General features: G+C 34.6%; 1 protein-coding gene across 4 annotated transcripts in view; it reads left to right on the top strand.

Moving 5' to 3' along the window:
• NRK (Nik related kinase) overlaps positions 1–18,117 on the top strand; it is a 116,706-nt gene that overhangs the window by 58,153 nt on the left and 40,436 nt on the right. For all 4 annotated transcript variants that reach the window (XM_074358882.1, XM_074358884.1, XM_074358885.1 and 1 more), the window contains exons 5-11: positions 2,550–2,675; positions 5,783–5,893; positions 7,338–7,428; positions 10,186–10,316; positions 12,050–12,104; positions 16,216–16,294; positions 17,355–17,530. In XM_074358882.1, the coding sequence (XP_074214983.1) occupies positions 2,550–2,675; positions 5,783–5,893; positions 7,338–7,428; positions 10,186–10,316; positions 12,050–12,104; positions 16,216–16,294; positions 17,355–17,530 (769 nt within the window). The remainder of the gene's footprint in view (positions 1–2,549; positions 2,676–5,782; positions 5,894–7,337; positions 7,429–10,185; positions 10,317–12,049; positions 12,105–16,215; positions 16,295–17,354; positions 17,531–18,117) is intronic.

Below are 18,117 nucleotides of genomic sequence, written 5' to 3'. Positions count from 1 at the left end.
TACACAATAAATACAAAGAGAACCTGTCATTGATTTCTAACTGGCGAAATAATGCTCCATCCCCTCCCATAAAGACATACGATTCTCTCAGGATTTATTTTCTAGTAATTGAATGTTTATGGATAAGTCCACTAGAAAATCCTAGGGGAATGCTAAAGAATGTACTACATATATACTTTCCCCTACCCCAGGTCATCGAGTCAAGGTAACTGAGGGAAATGCTGGGGAGAACTAAAGATTGTTAGAGGTTCACCCCTTAATTGCTCTTAATGCCAGTTGTCCAATTCTAATTCATTGCCCAAAAGAAATCAAAGGTATCCTTTTTCACTGGATTTCAGAACTGGAGCCTAACTGTATCTTTAATTTAAAAATCTTCTTTTCTTTACATACTACAAATAATTTCACTTTGTACAATAAGAGTATTCCTGAAAAGGTTATATAAATTAAACTTTTACAGATGCTGTAGGAGAGCTTTTTATTTACAATGAAATGAAATTTTGAGCTAGTAGGAATTCAAATGACTCTGATGGTGAACCCATTTGTCTAGTTCAGGGTCACTTCCTGATTCATTTAATGTCACCCTCAACTTCATTATGCACTATCTTGTGTTCATCAACAGCTATGTCATTCATGCATGTGAATCTTATTTCCCTGTATGTAAATTCCTTTAAGCTAGGGCTATGACACCTAAATGAATAAACCAATGATAGGTTCATTGAAAATTCCCAACAAGTAAGTTACCTTTTTGAAAGTTAATATTTTAAGATGTTTCTCTTAAGTGTATTGCACCTGTATACACAAAAAAATACAGTGATTTTCAATTTATTAAGAAATGAAGAGCTTTTTCTAGACTGGCTAATAGTAGTTACAGAAGAATTATGGGAACTACTTGGTTGTCAAGGTACAAGCAGACATAGCTGAATCTTAGGGAGAGAGAATTGCTTCCTATTTCATTCACTCTGCTATAACAAATATGCTGGAAGTGAAAAGTTTCCAGCACATGTTTGTAGATTATGGTAAGACAGAGAGAGAGAAGTGTAGTTCTGATAACACTCTATTTCAAACGAGTAAGTCAAGTAATATACTGTATTCTAATACCTTGCATTTACAGCATTCTTCTGCCGAGGATTTCAAAGAATTTTAAGTACACTATCCCATTTGCTTCCACTAACATTCCATGGAGATAGGTAATAACTGCCAACTTAGATTTCTGAGGATAAATTGAACCTAGGGAAGATTGATTAAATTTCTAGCTCTTGGCTCTCAGTGCCAGAACCCAGGTGTCCTAATGCTCAGTGTAGATGCTCTTGTCTGATGACATCATACTGTTTTCTGCCAGAAATGTCTCTTGACATTATGTATTCTACTTTGGCGATCCCATCCAAAAAGATGGCTTCACTTTATCACTATATAGATAATCCTCAAAAACAATACCTCTAGCCCTGACCTGTCCCCCAAGTGGCAAACCCATATCTCCATTCTGTGCAATTCTAAGCTTCCATAAAAAAGAAGTGCATTTATGTTTATTTATATAGAAAGATGGTATTTAGATATTGAATAAAACATGCAAGTTGCAGAATACTGAGAAAAATATGAGTTGTTTAGATTAAAAAATAAATGCTATATATATATATATATAATAGAAACCACCCATTTATCTCTGTCATTTCTAGCTACTGCATTAGCATATTAAAATGTCAGAGGAATATACACTCAAATGTTACCATTGGTAGAAAGAAATGTTCAGTGAGAGTAGACCACTTGCCTATCTCTCTCTCTCTGCGTGTGTGTGTGTATATATGTATATTACATTTTTTTAACATATTTACTACTGTAGTGATTAGGAACATAGATGACTTTAAGTACATCTTTTTTAAAAATCAGCACTAATCAAACTAGTACCTTTAAAATGCAATTAATCACAAATTAATCAGGGCAGTGTGGTACAAGCGTAAGGCTAGAAATATAGATCAATGAAATAGACCTATTTCCATACATCTACGGTCAACCAGTTTTTGATATGGATGAAAAGATGATTCATGGGGAAAAACTAGTCTTTTCAACAAATAATGCTGAAACAACTAGATATCCACATGTAAAAGAATGAAGTTGGATCCCTACTTTAAATGAAAATTAACTTAAAATGGATCAAAAGCCTAAATGTAAGAGCTAAAACTATAAATTTTTAGAAGAAAACATCAGAATTCATCTTCATGACCTTGGATTTAGCAATGGATCCTTAGATATGACATCAAAAATACAAACAACAAAACAATTGGTAAATTGGACTTCATCAAAGTTAAAAATTTTGTGCCTCAAAAGACACTATCAAGAAAATGAAGTGACAACCCACAGAATGGAAGAAAATATTTGCAAATCATATACCTTATAAAGTACTTATATATAGACTATATAAATATACCTTATGATTAAATAATAAAAGACAAATAACCCAATTGAAAATAGGGGTAAAGATTTTCTATTAGAAATGTCCCATAGACATTGAATGGCATAGCTTAGGAACTTTGCTCTCTATTCTTATTCTACAGGATGAAGAAGAGGATCTCAGGACTGAACTCAACCTTTTAAAGAAGTACTCTTTCCACAAAAACATTGTTTCCTTCTATGGTGCATTTTTCAAGCTGAGCCCCCCTGGTCAGAGGCACCAACTTTGGGTGTGTATTTAGTTACCTTGATCTTATTCCGTAAGACAAAGTTTCACTTGAGGATATACACTTTCATAAACTGAGGTGTCACTTTTGTGCAGCTACAGGAAAACTTAAGCATTCAATTGTTCAAATAAAAATAGTATGCTCTGATTCCTGGAAATGAGAATGATAAAACAGGGGGAAATAACTTAAGTGCCTGGTAAGTGACTTATGGGTAGGATGGGAGAAGACTCAAATCAACAGTGGAAATATCTAATATATTTCTTTTTAAATAGAGTTTTGCTGCTTTTAACTTTATGTAATTACTACATTTGCTTGTATATTAAAGGTATTGCTAAGGAGACTACCTGATGGACTTGGTAATAATGACTGGATAAATATCGATTCTAATTAGCATTTAGGATGAGCATATGAGTGCATTTTAAATGTTTGCTAAGTATATGTACTTATGTTTAAAAATAATTCCTAGAAACTTATTTCTAAATAGTTAATTGATTTGTCCTTTTATTAGTCTTTGTGCCTATAGTTTCATGAATTGCAAATCAATGAGATACAAATTTTAGAGGCTAACTGAAACCCACACTACAGTCACCAGAATTGTTGCTGCCTCCCAGTGTAGGAGACATAATCAAATCACAAGAAAATGAGCTTTGGTCAAGGATACCTTTATTTAAAAAGGAGTATTTTGAACACAAACTGGGGTTGGTGTACACTTGCTTACATTTTGATTTCCAATCCAAGTCAAAAGTAGCATTTTTAAAAAATAATAACGGAGACTTTTCAGTATTTTCAAGAGTCAAGGAAAGGGTCTGTTACATTTTATATGTGGACTTTAGGAAACAGGGCAGTGGACATTACAGAAAGGTTTTCAACAAGGGATTCAATTGAAACAGTAGTTCTCAAACTTTAGCATGCATCAAAATCTCGTGGAGATCCTGATAAAACACAGATTGCTGGGCCCCACACACAGAGTTATTGATCCAGTTGGTCTGGGGAGTGGATCTACAAATTTGCACTTTTTAACAAGTTTACAGGTGATGTTGATGCTACTTGTCTGGATACCACACTTTGAGAACCCTCAAATTTAGAGATCTTCAGTTTTACCCTATTTTCTGCCAAATGTCCAGTTAACTAAATCCTCTATTCTCCAACAATCCGAATTCAGATTCTATTAAATATCACTGCACAACTTTAATGGCCACTGTTATTTTTTTCGGCATACAACATTTGTCTTTTAATATGTATTTTACTTACAAGATTTTTCCTCTTGACATTACGGCAATTTCCTCATTAGATATGTTTATTAGTGCTCAGTTCCTTCAGTCATTCAACATATATTCATTCAAAACCCATGCAGTTGCCAGGTCTTCTGCTAGATGCTGGGGGTACAATAATAAGCTGAATTGACATGTCTCTGGGTCATAGAAGCTTACAGTCTATCTGCAAAGATGTATATCAATCAAATAATCACACAAATAGATGTATTCGTGGCCAGAAAGGAAATAACATGCTTCTGTGTGGGCAAATAACAAAGGAATCTAAATCAAGTTGGAGAATGAGAAACTCTTCCTGGAGAAACTTTTCCTTACACTGAGATCTGAAAGATGAATAGGCAGTGTGTGCAAAAATTATTTATGGAGGTAAGAAATTTCATGGGACCATTCACACTTTCTTGCCCACGTAAATCAGAACAAGTAGGAAGTAAATGAGTAATTACCATTTATAAGTGTATGTCCCAGGCACTGTGCTTACAAACCTGGGAAAATGAGAATGCCTTGTGTTCCTTTCACAGTAGAGCTCTTCTGACTCAGGTAATACTAGCAAGATTTTCCAGTGTTCATGTTAGTGAATGGCTTTAATTCAGGTTTGTCATGGCTCAAAATGAGCTCCTTTTCTTCCATTACCACAGTGTACATATTATGCCCATTATAGTTAACACGAAAATTAACCTTTAATGGTTTATCTGTATTGTTGGTTTTGTTAGGAACCTTTTGTGGTTTATCTGTATTGTTGGTTTTGTTAGACTTGTTTCTTTTCTTGAGGGGAAAGTGCACTCAGGTAAAAGACATGTAATATATCAGTTGTGAACAAATATAAACTAAGGAAGTCATTTTCAGAAAAGAAAATCTTAGTACTCCAAAGGGAAATAAGGTAGGCTTTTTGAATATTCATGATTGGATTTTTATCCTTTTGCTTCTCTTCATTTATGGCAATAATTAACTTACCTGCAGTTTAAAAAAAGAAGGCATGTCTTGTTCAGTGACAAAACAGTATTGACATGGGCACTTTAATGCATAAACCTGTGCTTAAAGAAAAGTTTACGAAGTTGATTATAATAGTTACTTTCTCCTTCACATTGTTCAGTCTTCTATTTAGCTAATATATAGAAGGAAATTTACTAGTTGGGCACCTGATTCATTAGTGGCAAAAATAAATACTCTGAAAAATTGTACTTATTAATAAAGTAAAATCTGAATGAGACACTGTCAGAATATTAGCCTTAAAATAGACTTTCCTTAGCAGTAAAGTCATTTGGCAAAAAAAATGCCCTACAGTGATTGACAGTTTCTCCCTTAGAGTTGTAGTTTGCCAGTATCTTGGGGGAAAATATTCTAGAATTTGAAAATAAAAGCAAAATAACAATAAAAAACAAATCTAGTCTTAATGTTTAAGTGTAACTTGTTTTGAGATTCTCCATATCCTGTAAACTGTTTCCTCAAACTGTCCTTTTTGTTCTACTCCAGTCATCACTCAGGCTTGTTCCCTGCACAAGCTTCCTTTCGAAAGGCATGTACTCATTCCGTTTTCAATAAACAATGTTCTCCCTTCTCAGCATATCCAAATACTACCTATCCTTCAAGACTTAGCTCAAATCCCACCTCCTGGTTAAAAACCCCTGGTGTGGTACCTGCCTTCTCTCCCTCCACAAATCTTTGGAGTTTTCCCAATTCTTTATAATTCCACTAGTCTTGGACCAGACAATTGAGCCAGTCTTTGCAGTGTCTTAATGGATGAACATTACATTATAAATGCAAGCCATATGGACTAAAACTCTCCAGATATTTTCAGAGAATTACTTTCTATATCTTGATACTTTGCTGGCTTCCCTGCAGATGGTGATGGAGTTATGTGCAGCAGGTTCTGTCACTGATGTAGTGAGAATGACCAGAAATCAGAGTTTGAAAGAAGATTGGATTGCCTATATCTGCCGAGAGATCCTTCAGGTGAGAATTCGTATAGTCATTCTACCCTGACCTTGAAAAAAACCTGGGAGTAATATATACAATGTGTCTTATATGTGCTCATATAGGACGGTTTAAGAATTCTAAATGTAACCTCTGGATCAGAATATTGAAAAAGACCAAAAGGCTTTAGAGACAGCAGATTTTCAGGTAATGTCCTTAAATGTTAAGGTAGATCACCAGATGGTTACCAGATGGGTAACCAGGTCCTTCCAAATCATGGCCTGTAATAGCTCTGTCAAAGTCAGACTATAGTGTTCAATGGGTTATGGACATAATCACTGTCATTAGAGATTAAGGTAAATTGAGGCAGAAGTCAGTGTTTTGCTGAATGGCCTCAAACCATCTGCAACTGTTTCGCAGAAAGATAGCCTCTTTGAATAATGTCTTGCTTTCAAAACATTCTTAATTTTGAACACCAAATTGGATGAAAGTGACAGTTTTCTTGCTCTACCAAACTCAAATTTTTCTTTGTGTCTTAAGTGTTTAAGGTCACCCAAGAAGAATATTAACAGAACTGAACAGCACCACTGATAAAAAACTAGAATATCTTTCCTCCCATCTTAATTGGATTCACTTATGGTAATCATGTAAATAATTGAGTACAAACTCTGGACTGAGTTTAAATTCTGGTTCATTGTGTATTTTCTGTGTGTCCTTGAGACAAGTACTTAATTTCTCAAGATCTCATTTTCCTCATCTGTACTTTGGGGTGATATTAGCACATTCCTCAAAGGATTGCTATGAAGATTCAATAATTTACTTCATGTAAATCACTTAGCATAGTGCTTGGCAAAGAATAATGACTCAATAAATATTAGCTGTTTTTGCTGTTACTTCTATTATTAATCCCCAGTTAGATCTGGAGCAATCTCACTGAAGCCAGGGCAGGGGTAGCCAGGTCACGGGTTAGTATTAGTGGTGAATGGTCTGGAGACAGCATGGTAAGCCAATACAAATTGCAAATACTTTAAAATGAATTTCCATATTCCCCCAAATTCTCAGCCTACAAGGTTGACTAGAAAATATTTTGGACTAAACAAATGGTTGGATGAGGAATAGAGTAAAGCAATGACTGAGCTATGATATTTAAGATGTCCAGGTCTTTACTCTTATGGTTAGTTGGAAAAATGGAGGCTACAAAGGAAGGTAAATGGCCCAATGTATACAAACATTAATTTTTGGTGTTCTTTTTCTTTCATGGGTGTCCTGATTTATTTTCCTTTCCTTATAGCCAAAAGTAGTATTTCTGGGAACTGGTTGTAGTAATTCTAGCCTAAAGAAAGAATTTTGTCTGAAAAATGCAAATCTGGGCCATTTTTCTTACCAAAAGTTTTTCAAAAAATACTAAGAACAGTACCAGAAAAAGAGAAAAAATATATACTGATGTTGGGGTTTTTTTTTTAATGTAAATATACTTATGCAGGGCTTAGCTCATCTTCATGCACATCGTGTGATTCACCGGGACATCAAAGGTCAGAATGTGCTACTGACTCATAATGCTGAAGTAAAACTAGGTAAGTTTATTCATATAGTACTTTAAGTGAGGCCTAAAATTTCTTAATGGAGAAAACTCCTTTAAGATTACTGTGTTTTCTATCATGTCACTAACAATCTTCTCTATTTATTTAGGCTGTATTTTCCCTGACTGCCGAACAAGTTAGAATTTGAAATTTTGCTTGGGTTGGGAGGTGTGGGACAAGAGAAAGACACACCTAACTGCTTCTCTGAAATCATATAGATAAAAACAACTTTTAAATTATAATGGGAGCTTTACATTTTGGTCATTGCTTTACCCTCTGTTAGGTTTAGCTATTATATTTATTTCAGCAGTTGAATTTAGTATTTACCGTGTGCAAGTTTCTGTGCCACGGACAGGGATTAAACAAAGAGATAATTCTTCCCCATCACAAAGCCATAGTTTCCAAAGAATATCAAAGAACCTAAGAAATTTTAATTTACTTAAGCACAAATTGCTTCATTGGAATTTTCCCTCAAATATTTAAAGAACTGATACCAGTTAGAAATGATGCTCCAGTAATATCCAAATCAAATTCAGAATTAGAAGTCAAAAGACCAGAAAGTCCCTGGCTTTCTATTCTAGTGTTCAGGGTACAGAATGGCATAAGTTATTGAAAAATAACTACACTTATTGTCTCACAGGCACACAAGGAACAATATGTTGCATCTTTAATGTTTTAAATAAATATTGTTGGTTGATTTTTAAATAATACCATACAAATAACGTCAGTACTATGTAATGGCAGATGACCTCATTGATATAGAACATAAATCACTAGTATCTAATTGTGTATTTTTTATTGAAGTATAGTCAGTTTACAATGTTGTATCAATTTCTGGTGTACAGCATAATAGTTTTGTATTATTTTTAATTACATCAATTCTTGCCTACCATGTCTCTAGCATGACCTTAAGATCATTCCCATTTTCCTGCTAAATAAATACAACCAAAGTAGAGACTTTGTCTATTCACTGAGGTTGCTTTTCACTGAATATTTGTGGAAGAAGCATAAGGTAATAATTGTTCTTGAAATAAGTGAAAAGTAACTTCAATAAAATGTATTATGTCTTTTGTGTATAAAAGCTATAAAGCTAAAAATTTTATTTTAAGACACTGTTAAAATACATGAGGGTCACTTGAATCTCACATTCAAATGTGCAGGATAGATAGACTGTCACAAGGCTACACTCTGTGTTCACATGTCACAGCACTCCTGTATATTTGGGTCCAGTTGCTGGTCAACATTACCATTTACAACACTGAAGAGAAATTGTAAGTCAAAAGCCATTGAAAAATCTGTCACAAAGCCCATGCACTAAAGATCATGTACTTGACTCTGTAGGAGAGACCTTTTAGCACTGGATTAGAATTTAATCAGGTTTATTGTGCATGTAATCCTCATACATTTGGTTTTAGATTTCTTAGATCGCTTCATTTTTTTAAACAATATATTATAAGGAGAAATTTGCAGAAGTTAAACCCAATGACAGTCAAGGGGAATGACAGAAAGGAAAGGGAGTGACAGAAAGGAAAGAGACCAAAAATGGTTGTATTCCAATTGCAATTGATCAATAATCCTCATATTCTGGTCCCTAGTTCATTAAAGAAAAGGTTAAATGATGCCATTGTTGAGGTCTCATGTCTACTTTTAATTTTAGCTTTTCTTTTTTTCCTTTTCTTCCATTTATCACTCTTTCTTCTAGTCTTTTCTTCTTTTATTTTTTTCTTTGAATGTCATATAACAGTTTACAGCCTTCATAGGTATTTCTTGGCCCTTAAAGTGGGCCCTCAAATATAGTGAGAATGCTGAGCTCTGATGTAACCTAGTCTCCAAAAAGAGAAAATCTAAATAATGAGATTGTACAATACGCAATGATTATTTTCATATATTATGGAGATTTTATTGTTGTTGTTCTTCCTTAATCACTATTGTTGTTAGATCTTTCCTTAAACACTATCTTAAACTCTTAACTTTTTAAATTTTTCTTTTCTTCTCCTTAGATTTTTAAACTACTTTTCAGTCAATGTTGTTAGCCATCCTCTAGATTCCTGGAAACCATTCTAAATTAGAAAATCTACTTCATTTTTCATCCCTGTCTTATTTTTTCTGGACTAAATAACCCTGGTCTACTTTAGCCTTTTTTCTTTCTGTTTCTGAGGATACCATGCTAAATATTTTCATATAATATATCCCACAGATGAATAGAAGACTGAATTTTTGTAGTCTAAGCTAAGATATGGATACCACAGTAAATATTTGCATCTGATTCAGAAGATCTGTACAAGAACTTAAACTAAATTTTAGCATAAAACTCATTTTTTTATCAGTTTGATAGGGCTTTCAAATGTCATGAGTGAGGCTTCCTAATAAAGTACTAATAAGTTTTAGATTTCTTAGATGTTGCTTATAGTGCTGGTCTTCCTTCAGGTTGGTGGCAGGTCCAAACACTACATATGTTATCACTTCAGAGGTTCGGAGTGTACTGATGGAACTTTATTTTTAATATTCATGGTAAACATTCAGCCAAACCTACTGTAGATTTATAATAGCACTGCTGAGTCTCTTTCCAACATAAATACCAGCAAAAGCCTATTTCCCAGTATTCCTGGAGTAGACTTCGTGGTAAAGTTTGCTGAGCTGGAATGAAAGTCTGTTATCCATTGTGGCTTTTGTATTGGCTTTCCAAGTTAAAGCAATGACTTATTGAGCTTTTTGTTACTGATTAATTATTTTGACAAATGAATTTTGCAGTGGATTTTGGAGTGAGTGCCCAGGTGAGCAGAACGAATGGGAGGAGAAATAGCTTCATTGGAACACCATACTGGATGGCACCTGAGGTGATTGACTGTGATGAGGACCCCAGACGCTCCTATGATTACAGAGTAAGTGTGAGGATTCAGATAGTAGGAATCAAAATTTGGTGAGGACTTTTGACCTTTTTACTTTAAATTATGAAATAAAAGAATAGAAAGCAGGCAGCTCCTTCTTTCACATAGACTGCAATAGGAAATACTGGCTACTATTCCTATATGTGGTTTAATTATATGCATAAAATAATATTTTCTAAGAATGTAGAAAACGTAGACCTTGGGAGTTATCTGCATTTGAGGAAGAATGTCTAGTTCATACTGCTTGCAACTTCTTGGTAAAAATATTATATTATGTGGCTTTATATGGAAATTTAACTTCCAGGGGTAGAGTGCTTTGTAAACTTAAAAATGAATAAATGTAAAGCCAATTATTAGTCCCACAGTAACTTAGCTCCAGAAGAAAAAAATAATAATAATTTGATTACCCAGGGTAATGGAGAAAGTCCTTGGCATGGTTCACCTCCAAACCACAGAAAATCAGTGGAATAGACAAATTAAGTAACAATTCATGCTATTTATTAAAGTTTCCACTGAAGCTGCAATTTGGACAATATACATCTATGTACACATTTCAAAAAGCTGATGTGGAAAAAAAAACTCTCCATTTGCTATAGACTGGAAAAACCACACTCACTCTCCACATCATAAGTCATCCAAACAATTCATTGTGGTTTCGTTGTGTGGAACCTAGGACTCAATACTTGAAGTTTATTAATTCACGTTTCATCTCTTTTCCCTTTCCCTTAAATGCCCTCTGCTTGATCTGTAAGCAGATCTGTTGAGAGCTTATTATAGTTCAATACAGTGGAAGTATAATATTCTTTAAGTGGCTTGCTGTAAAAATAATGCATTATAGCTGTACACTTTTGGGCAGTCTTCCAAGGACTTTCAACCATGTTAATTATATATTTTTAACTTTTAATCCCATGTAACTGAAAAAAAGCTTAAACTTAAACCATCACAACAACGCTTTGAAGCTAACATATTTATAAACAGGTGTTCTAAGAATTAAGTTAACCTGTTTGAGTTATTAAGCTAAATAGTGTACCTCTAGTTCTGTGACCTTTCCACATTCTAAAAACAGAGTACAGTTAATAGTAGTGAGGGTCATTTCCTAGAGCATCCTAGAATATAATTTCCTAGAATTATAATAGTTCTGTCCTCAGTTTACTATATTCAAGGAACTACTGAAAGTACATATGTATATATATACATATATATGTATAAATATTAAATAAAAGTATATATATGTATGTATGTATATGTGTATATATATATGTATATATACACATATATGTATATATAATTTTATTTAATACTTATACCAGTTCTATAACATGGATACCGTTATTATCTCTACTTTACATAGAGTGAAATTGAGGTACAGAGAGTTAAATCACTTACCTAAGATCACACAGCTACTAGGTCTATGTGATAGGACTTCTTTACAGCAAATTCCTTTTGGTATTTCAGTTAATGTAACAATAGCAATACATCCAAAATGAATTTTCCTTACACTGAATCCCATCCCATATCAACTTGTTGTGTAGTGCAGCACTGGCTGGTCACAAGGTCAGATAACCTCTTCCTATAACATCCGTCTATAATGAATCTTCCTTATAGAAAACACATAAAATGGCTGTGGCATTGACACCTCCCCTCAGCCAAAGATTGCTTTGAGATTCTAAATACTATCAGTTTCCTATTTTTAAGTGACTTTTTTTGGGTCATCGTTTCCTTTGCAGAGTGATGTGTGGTCCGTGGGAATCACTGCTATTGAAATGGCTGAAGGGGCTCCTCGTGAGTAAAAATATTTGATGCTTATTAAGAATAAGGGAAACATGCTATACAAATCTTCCGCTTATACTAGTCAGCTTGTACTGGCCAAACAGGTGCCACACTATGTGCCAAACTATAAATTGTGGCCTTTTGTGATTAAATGCTCTAGTCAAAATGGCCATGTATGTTTATAAGAGTTTGTATTTTTCTCTTAAGATATGTTACTTTAGGCTGGTTGAGTGTTATTTCAATTTAGCCTCCATAATATTTGGTCCTGACATTCCTGACCAAACAGAATCTAAAGGCATTCTAGTATATATTGATTGGTGGAATATTTAGGTTCTAGAACACTTACAGTTATACACTGCTGCTACTTCAGACTGTGACAGTTGAGAAAATCCTCCAGTTGTTTATTGAAATTGAGTCAATCCTCAACAATGTTGAGAAATTAGCTGTGTTTTCCCCCTTTGAATTCAGTTCAGTTTATCACTGGTACCTTCCTTGCTCCTTTCAGCCACTCCATTGTCTCTAATTGCTCAGAATGCTCCATTTTCTCTTGTTTCCCGCTCCTTTCCATGATTTAAATGACCTGTCAGCATCCTGTTCTCTCAGGATACTGCATTCTGGTAGGAAAGTAAAAATGGAATGTAAACTTGGGTACAAATGATTGAAAACCATGTAATGTATGACCCTATAAGCAGAGCATATTTGCTGTCCTCAATTCCTAAATCCAAGGATATAAATGATAAACACATTCCTAGTATTGTTGGATGAGAAGTAATAGAAATGCCTGGAGTGTGTGTGTGTGTTGGGACACAAGAGTTGAAATTGCTTTGCTTCTCTCTCTCCAAGCAGATCTTGTAGGTTCCCATGTTCCTGCATGCTTTGTCTGCACAATATCTACCCACCAAGGTTTATAAGCTCGGACTATCTTAGTACTATATTTTAAGGCCAATGGCAGTAATCTCAAAGAGCAGAAACAACGGTAACATAACTGTTAAGAATTCCTGGTGTCCCTTGGAATATCACAGAAGAGGCTTGCATTAAAGCTGGGACAGATATGAGAATCAAGTCACTGCTGTCTCTCTTTTATGTCAGAAAAACTACAAAGTACCTATCTTGGATGAATTTCTTTTAATGATGGAGAAATTGTTTACTCCACATGTATTATTCCTCATCATCTCATGATTATATCTCTTTGTGAAACATGCTAAAATTATGTTATAATGAGCAGTTTTTTCTTCTTCTTCATCTTTGTCTTCGTCTTCTTCTTCTTCCTCCTCTTCTTCCCTCCTGTCCTCCTCTCTTTCTCTCTTTAAATATACAGTATTGTATTTCATGAGTATTAATGCATGTATTTGATTAGGATGCATGACTACATCAAGTAGTATATTCTTTCTATTGTTTCTGAATGTTCCTCACCATGTCTTTTTAAAAAAAACAGCTTTCTACATTTTGCAGATTTGTACTTCTTGATTCACCTTTCTTTGTTTCACATTTTCATTCTAAAACCTTAAATTGTGTGAGAAAAAAAGTGATAGTGAGCAAACTCACAGAAGAAGTACAGAGTTTTTCACACAGTACATAAATGGCAACTTTTTTGAAAAAGGCAACTGAGGACCAGGAGATTCTTAACTCAAAAGAGAAAATAGGGCCAGCATGCCTGGATAAATAGTCACTGGGGTGGTGTACCTTTGGTCATGAGAAATTTGAAATAGCCATACTGCTAAAACATTTGTCTTTCACCAGCCTCTTTTATTGCCTGGAATATTAACTTTGGGTGGGAATGATTGTCATCAGTTTAACTGCAGAAATCCTCCAGGTTGTGATAATTATTACCTCAGAGGGGATGGCCTTCCAAAGTGACAGTTACAGGATAATTGCCTCTGAGATCCAGATAACAAAATCCCTTCTGTCTTTAAGGTGTCTCTCTCAAGGAAGTAAAAAGAGAAGGAGAATAACTTCTCACTGAAAGGGTGCTGTATAGGCTCTCAGAGGAGAGAAGATCTGGACCATTTCACATCAGGACTTTCTTAAGTCCTTGGGTTCTGGATAGGAATTCAAACTTAATGTGCAGACCTTTAAACCAAGGCCAGAACATTGCTAGTAGTTATTCAAACATCAGAATATCAATTAATATTGAATATGTGTGGTTCTTAGTTTCTCTATTCTTTATAGAAAAGTAAATTATTGCCTGGTGGAGAAGCAGGATAGGATTGACAGTTTAACTCTCCTTCCTCATCAAGGATCTACACCAGCCAATTTACCTTAATCTGAACTGTATCTTTCCCTATGTTGGCCTTCTCCTTGGCATTGTAGATTTTATTTTTAATATTATCAGCCATGCTTGTTTATAATCCTGCTTCTGTTCCTTGTAGTGTCCTTCCCTTACATCCTAGGTCAATCTTTACCTGAGTGTATTGTAAACCACATTATTTAAAACAACTCAAACTATGCCCAATTTAATGTCTCCAACCCACCAAGAGATGTCGTTTTTAAAGGAGATTTACCATTTTAAATAAGACTCTAATGGTGAAAATTTAGGCAGTGTTAGGAGATATGGGAAGGGGACATTAACTTGCATTTCTAAAATCAGGCCATATAGGAAACCTCCACAATTGCTATTTCACATAGTTCTTATACTCACCCTATGCTTCATTCCTTTGTGGACTTCTTTCCTTTAATGAAAACTTGCCTAGTCTACACCCTGACTCTTGACCCTGAAGAGGTTGTTAGTTGACTGAGATGCTTATATGTTAATAAATGACAACCACTTAATATTGTACAAATTCACTTACAATATGTTTAAAGGACAGAATCTGGTGACTGATTAGACACAGTAAAGGAATGAAGAGAGTCAAATATGATCCTGATGTTTTAAGCTTGGGGCTAATTCTGCCCTCAATAATATACCTGCACCTTCTACTAATTTATACCCATGTAATTGAATCAAAAGCTTGACCTCTGAACAATTGCCTTTATATCACACTAATGAAATTCCCCTGGGGAGTTCCTACTACCATGAGAGGCCAGTTTGGCATCGTAGTTTTCCCGCAGATGTATTTTGGGAGGGGAAGGATGACTCTAAAAGGTCATTAATATCAAATTGTCCTCACATGAATGACACACTTTTAATGTTAGATGAAATTTACACTATGGCTCTCCTTTGGGGAGTTTTAGCACTGCCAGTGTTCTTTAATCAAAACACTAGAGGAAATAAGTGAAGTGAGACACATATTTAAACACTTAGAGAAAACCCCAGAATTCTCAAACCAATGAGGTAATGCATTTATATAGCACATATTGGAATAGAGTTTTCTCTGTATGGCTGTGTGTCTGAAAAAGAGAATGAAAGTCTAATAATTTGGCATAGAATTGAGGTGCCAGATAGTTAAATTCTTTCTTATAATAGTATCAATAGCTAATATTTATTAAGTGCCTATTCTGTGCCAGACACTTTTATATGTAGGTTGCCATTTAATTCTCACAACAACTCTTTGAAGGAATTCTTGATATATTGCCTGTTTTTAGATGAAGAAACTGAGGCACAGAAAGGCTAAGTAATTTGCCCAGGTCACAAAGGCAGAATTAGGATTTGAACCCAGGTGATCTTACTCTCGAGAGTGTGTTTTTGACAGTTGCACTATATCTACCTCTTTCCTAGGACTGTCAGTTTCTAAAAGAGATTATTTTCATCTTTTTAGACTACTAAACATTCTTTACATATTGTTGTGCTTAGTTACTACTCTGGTCGACTTTTTCATCCTATAATTACATGTTCCAGTTTTATAGCTATAGATATCTGCAATGCAAAAACACAGAATGGTGCTTCTTTCCATTTGTGTAGTTTTCTTCTCAAGATTCAAGTCATCAATCACACATTTCAAATAATTTATCTAGTGTAATTTATTATTATTTGTCACACCTGGCAATAGTTAAGCTTTATGATCTTATATAAAGGACTGTTTGCGTTAAAAAGCAGCTTTTCCTCTAACTCCACTCTTTTGTATCTATTACTTAATTCAACATGATCTGTGAAAGAATACTGGTATGAGAATCCCCTCTAGAAAAAGGAGTATGTTCTGTACTTACCCTTCTTACTCATTCTGAACTTACCCGTTTTCCTTTGCAGCCCTGTGTAACCTTCAGCCTTTGGAAGCCCTCTTTGTAATTTTGCGAGAATCTGCTCCCAAAGTCAAATCCAGCGGATGGTAAAGATGAACGACTTAATCTCTTAAATACATTAACTTGACATTTTTATTTAGCAAAGAAGTTTTAATTCATTTGGTCAATCTGCTTCAACACCCTTGTTGGATGATAATTCCTAAAAACCAATACCTTAAGTAAGGGGGTCTTAAATGAATAGTGTTCTTTAAGAGCTGGCTAGCCAACTAGAAATAATACCCTCCATAGTATATTATGATGACATTGCTACCTTGGCATTAATGGCATATTCAGTTGTATCTCCAGTAATGAGATGGACCAATGGAAACCCATTTGTAAAGTTTTTCACTGAGCCTAGGTGGGCAGTCAGTGGTTGTGATATACAGCTCAGTCGTTTGACCTGTTAAAGTAAACATCCACAGACTCTAGAGAAGAGGATTTGTTCTCTCAGAGTGCTACAGCCCAACTAGGGAAACTTTCTTGCTGAAGCTTTGTTGTCTAGTACCTGAAGCTCTTCTTATTTTTGTTATTGTTTGCCCTTGTAGAAGTGGTGACTATGGTTTGATAGCTGACAGTCTTCTTGTGATTAAATTAAACTCTTCCTACATATTCAGACTTCCTGGTCACATCTGTTTTCATGGGCCATTTTATAAGATTAGTTAGTCCTGGTGTTGTTAACACCCTTTTTTGGATCATTACACTGACACCTTTATAGCCCAAAGTGTGTATAGTCAAGTGAAACACTCAGGCTTCAAAGTATGACTACTGTGATCTGACCAATCTGGTCTCATGGTCTACATGAATCACAGTATCCACTTAATTGCCTTCCACCACTTGACCTTTTACTGTGTACATACTTCTGAACTCACTGAAGTTTCTACTATTATTTAGGTAGAAGTTGCCATTGACTCTGACCTCTTCTAAGGTTTAAATGGCATTGTGGTGTAATGTATACTGTCAAGCTGCAGCATATTTGGCAATTGAAAAGACAATTACAGCTAGAGGCAACTCTCTTCAAAAATACGATCAGAATGGCATGTGGGTGGAGGTGGGAGGAGGTGTGGCAGGCCTGAGAAAGCTTTTATCTATTTGACTCATTTCTTTTAGGTCCCGCAAGTTCCACAATTTCATGGAAAAGTGCATGATAAAAAATTTCCTATTTCGTCCTACTTCTGCAAACATGCTTCATCACCCATTTGTTCGAAATATAAAAAATGAAGGACATGTTGTTGAGTCATTAAAGAAGCATCTTACTGGAATCATTAAAAAGAGACAGAAAAAAGGTAGACTATGTGAATCGGCATTTTACTGGAATGAATATTCAAATAAGAGCAAAATTTATTCATTTATTTCTTCAGGAAAATTAATATTTGTTTAAGAACTAGGTTGAAAGTAAAAATTCTGAGGCCTTTGATATTTAGTTTTTCCAATAATATGCCGTGTGTATTTAATTCACTGTCTCTTGCATGGTCATCTATATATATATAAGATTATAAATGGTTGCCAGTTACAACTGGCAAGTGTTCATTTTTTCAAAGACTTGGAAAGCCACAAGAAGAATTTTGTGGTGTGCCAGTTTTATTTTAAGAAAATTCCTAACTAAAAAATAAAATAAAGAAAAAGATAACAAAATCAATATCTTTACTGTTCTCTTCCAGCTTATGTGTTAACTCACTCCAATGAGATAAATGTATTTGTAACTAACCATTTATTAGCTCCTAATTTTGAAGTGATGTCTGTGCACCATACAAAGGTGATTTTATGTATAAATCTCTAACTCTAAGATGTAATTAAAGGAACAAATATATTCAAATCAAAGTAAGCTTCTGGATATTAATGCCAAAAATTGCAAGATGGGTGTTCATCAAAT

The sequence above is a fragment of the Camelus bactrianus genome, chromosome X, assembly GCF_048773025.1.
Source record: "Camelus bactrianus isolate YW-2024 breed Bactrian camel chromosome X, ASM4877302v1, whole genome shotgun sequence".
In the NCBI taxonomy this organism is placed as follows: Eukaryota; Metazoa; Chordata; class Mammalia; order Artiodactyla; family Camelidae; genus Camelus; species Camelus bactrianus.
The sequence above is the reverse complement of the archived record's forward strand: the minus strand, read 5'-3'. Positions and strand labels throughout refer to the sequence as shown.